The 1646-nt window shown below is 36.0% G+C and overlaps 1 protein-coding gene across 4 annotated transcripts in view; it reads right to left on the bottom strand.

Annotated features, from left to right (window-relative positions):
- Window positions 1-408: 408 nt before the first annotated feature.
- Window positions 409-1646, bottom strand: part of LOC21385150 (armadillo repeat-containing protein 7) — a 2454-nt gene continuing 1216 nt past the window's right edge. For 3 of the 4 annotated variants that reach the window (XM_024166665.1, XM_024166662.1, XM_024166664.1), the window contains exons 4-7: window positions 1400-1473; window positions 1208-1301; window positions 1041-1123; window positions 409-664 (exon numbers count right to left, since the gene is read on the bottom strand). In XM_024166665.1, the coding sequence (XP_024022433.1) occupies window positions 488-664; window positions 1041-1123; window positions 1208-1301; window positions 1400-1473 (428 nt within the window). In that variant the 3' untranslated portion in view covers window positions 409-487. Of the gene's footprint in view, window positions 665-811; window positions 892-1040; window positions 1124-1207; window positions 1302-1399; window positions 1474-1646 lie in introns of all 4 variants that reach the window. The other variant, XM_024166666.1, reaches the window with a different exon arrangement.

Consider the following 1646-nt stretch of genomic DNA (forward strand, 5'->3'; position numbering starts at 1 on the left):
TCCACTGGATACCACTGATTTCCTTTTCTTATTTTGGCATGTAAAATTTATATTAGTTAGTTAAAAATGGATAGTAGTAGATATAGTACTACTGCTCTTTTATCCCAAAATGATTCAAGTTTCTTCTTGGGGGGAGCTATACATCCTCTTTTCGCGGGTTAGATCTAATACCGTCGCGAGTAGTTTACAAGGCAAAAGAATTGTATTCACATTTTCATTGGACAAATCAAAGATATCTTACTAAAGAATCGAAACCAGTAAGCAATCTGATGAAGTATTTGGGAGAAACAAGAGGATGGACACACAGGATTCCTACATGTTTCCATCAGTAAAGAAATAGTTTTGAAGAATGCCCAATTATTAACCTAAAAAAAAAAGGAAGAGGATAGGAAGGAAGGAAATGATTTTATAAAGAACCAATCTTGCGCATGAATCTGCATCGTTTTGAGATGAATTCTCAAGAGAAAAGAAGTTAGTTTATTATTGGTTAGTATTTTTCAGATACATGTTTTTCCAAAAATGCCTTGGCCAAATTACTGAAGCTGACGCTAACTGCCTCTGCTGCAGCATATCTGTTGATGAGATCTACAATTTCTGGTTTTAGAATCTCTTCACTGGTAGACTTGTTGCAGAGATAATAAAGAGCCCCAAGTGCGTAATTCACCTAATACAATACATAATCGAGTTTAGATACCAGAAAAAGAGAATCCAGAATTTATGTCTATCAATGTACATCACTTTTCAGTAAAACACGCATGAATAAAAAAGAAACATTATTCAACTAAAACAGGATCACGTTAGGGCTAATTACATTAGTCTAAGACCTCTTGGTCTAGTGGCATTGGAGGTTTGGGTGGGGTGAGGTTTAAGCGGAGGGTTGCGGGTTGAATCCTGTCTTGTATCGAAGAAAAAAAAAAAAAGCATTCCACAACTTGAAAAGGCTGCTGTAAAACTTTTGCGAAGAATGACAAATGGAATGTTGATTATTTTGATCACATCAACAAGAGGGATTCCCCCCCACACATAAATAAAAAACTTACAGTGTTTCTAACTGGGCTCGATAAACATTGAACAACAAGAGGGATTCCACCACACTGAGTGATTATTGTAGCATTTTCTGGATCTACAAACAAGGGGGAAAAAAAAAAGAAAGTAAAAGAAAATCTGAGCATTAAGATCACTGAAACGCTTATATTACCGAACTTACCAGCACAAGAATTGCAGACCCCTCCTATTCCAAACTCAACAAGCTTTTCATTGGGTTCTGTGATGCAGTCTAGGAAAAGCTCCAAAACGTTGAGCTGTTTATAATCTTGAGGTTATTATTAGGCCAAAGTTCATAAATAAGATGTGAATTTACCCTTCCTAGCCAAAATACTCTAGAGCAAGCACTCTTTACCTGGCGCAAAAACGTATAATTGTAAGGATCATAAGCAAAGTTGGCCATAGTAGCAACGAGTCTCTCTTTTGTTTCTGTAGGAACAAGAAGAAAGATAAGACATCCTTTTTAGGAATTAATTATAATAACCAAGAGATAAACTAGTTGGCCTTCCAAAAATTACTGACAAGTTTCTGGATAGTAAAAGTAAGTGTAGGTGGCCCTGCAACCAAATTAAAACAACCATATCCATTCATGATTCTTTCCC

The sequence above is a fragment of the Morus notabilis genome, unplaced genomic scaffold, assembly GCF_000414095.1.
Source record: "Morus notabilis unplaced genomic scaffold, ASM41409v2 Scaffold1324, whole genome shotgun sequence".
Classification (NCBI taxonomy): domain Eukaryota; kingdom Viridiplantae; phylum Streptophyta; class Magnoliopsida; order Rosales; family Moraceae; genus Morus; species Morus notabilis.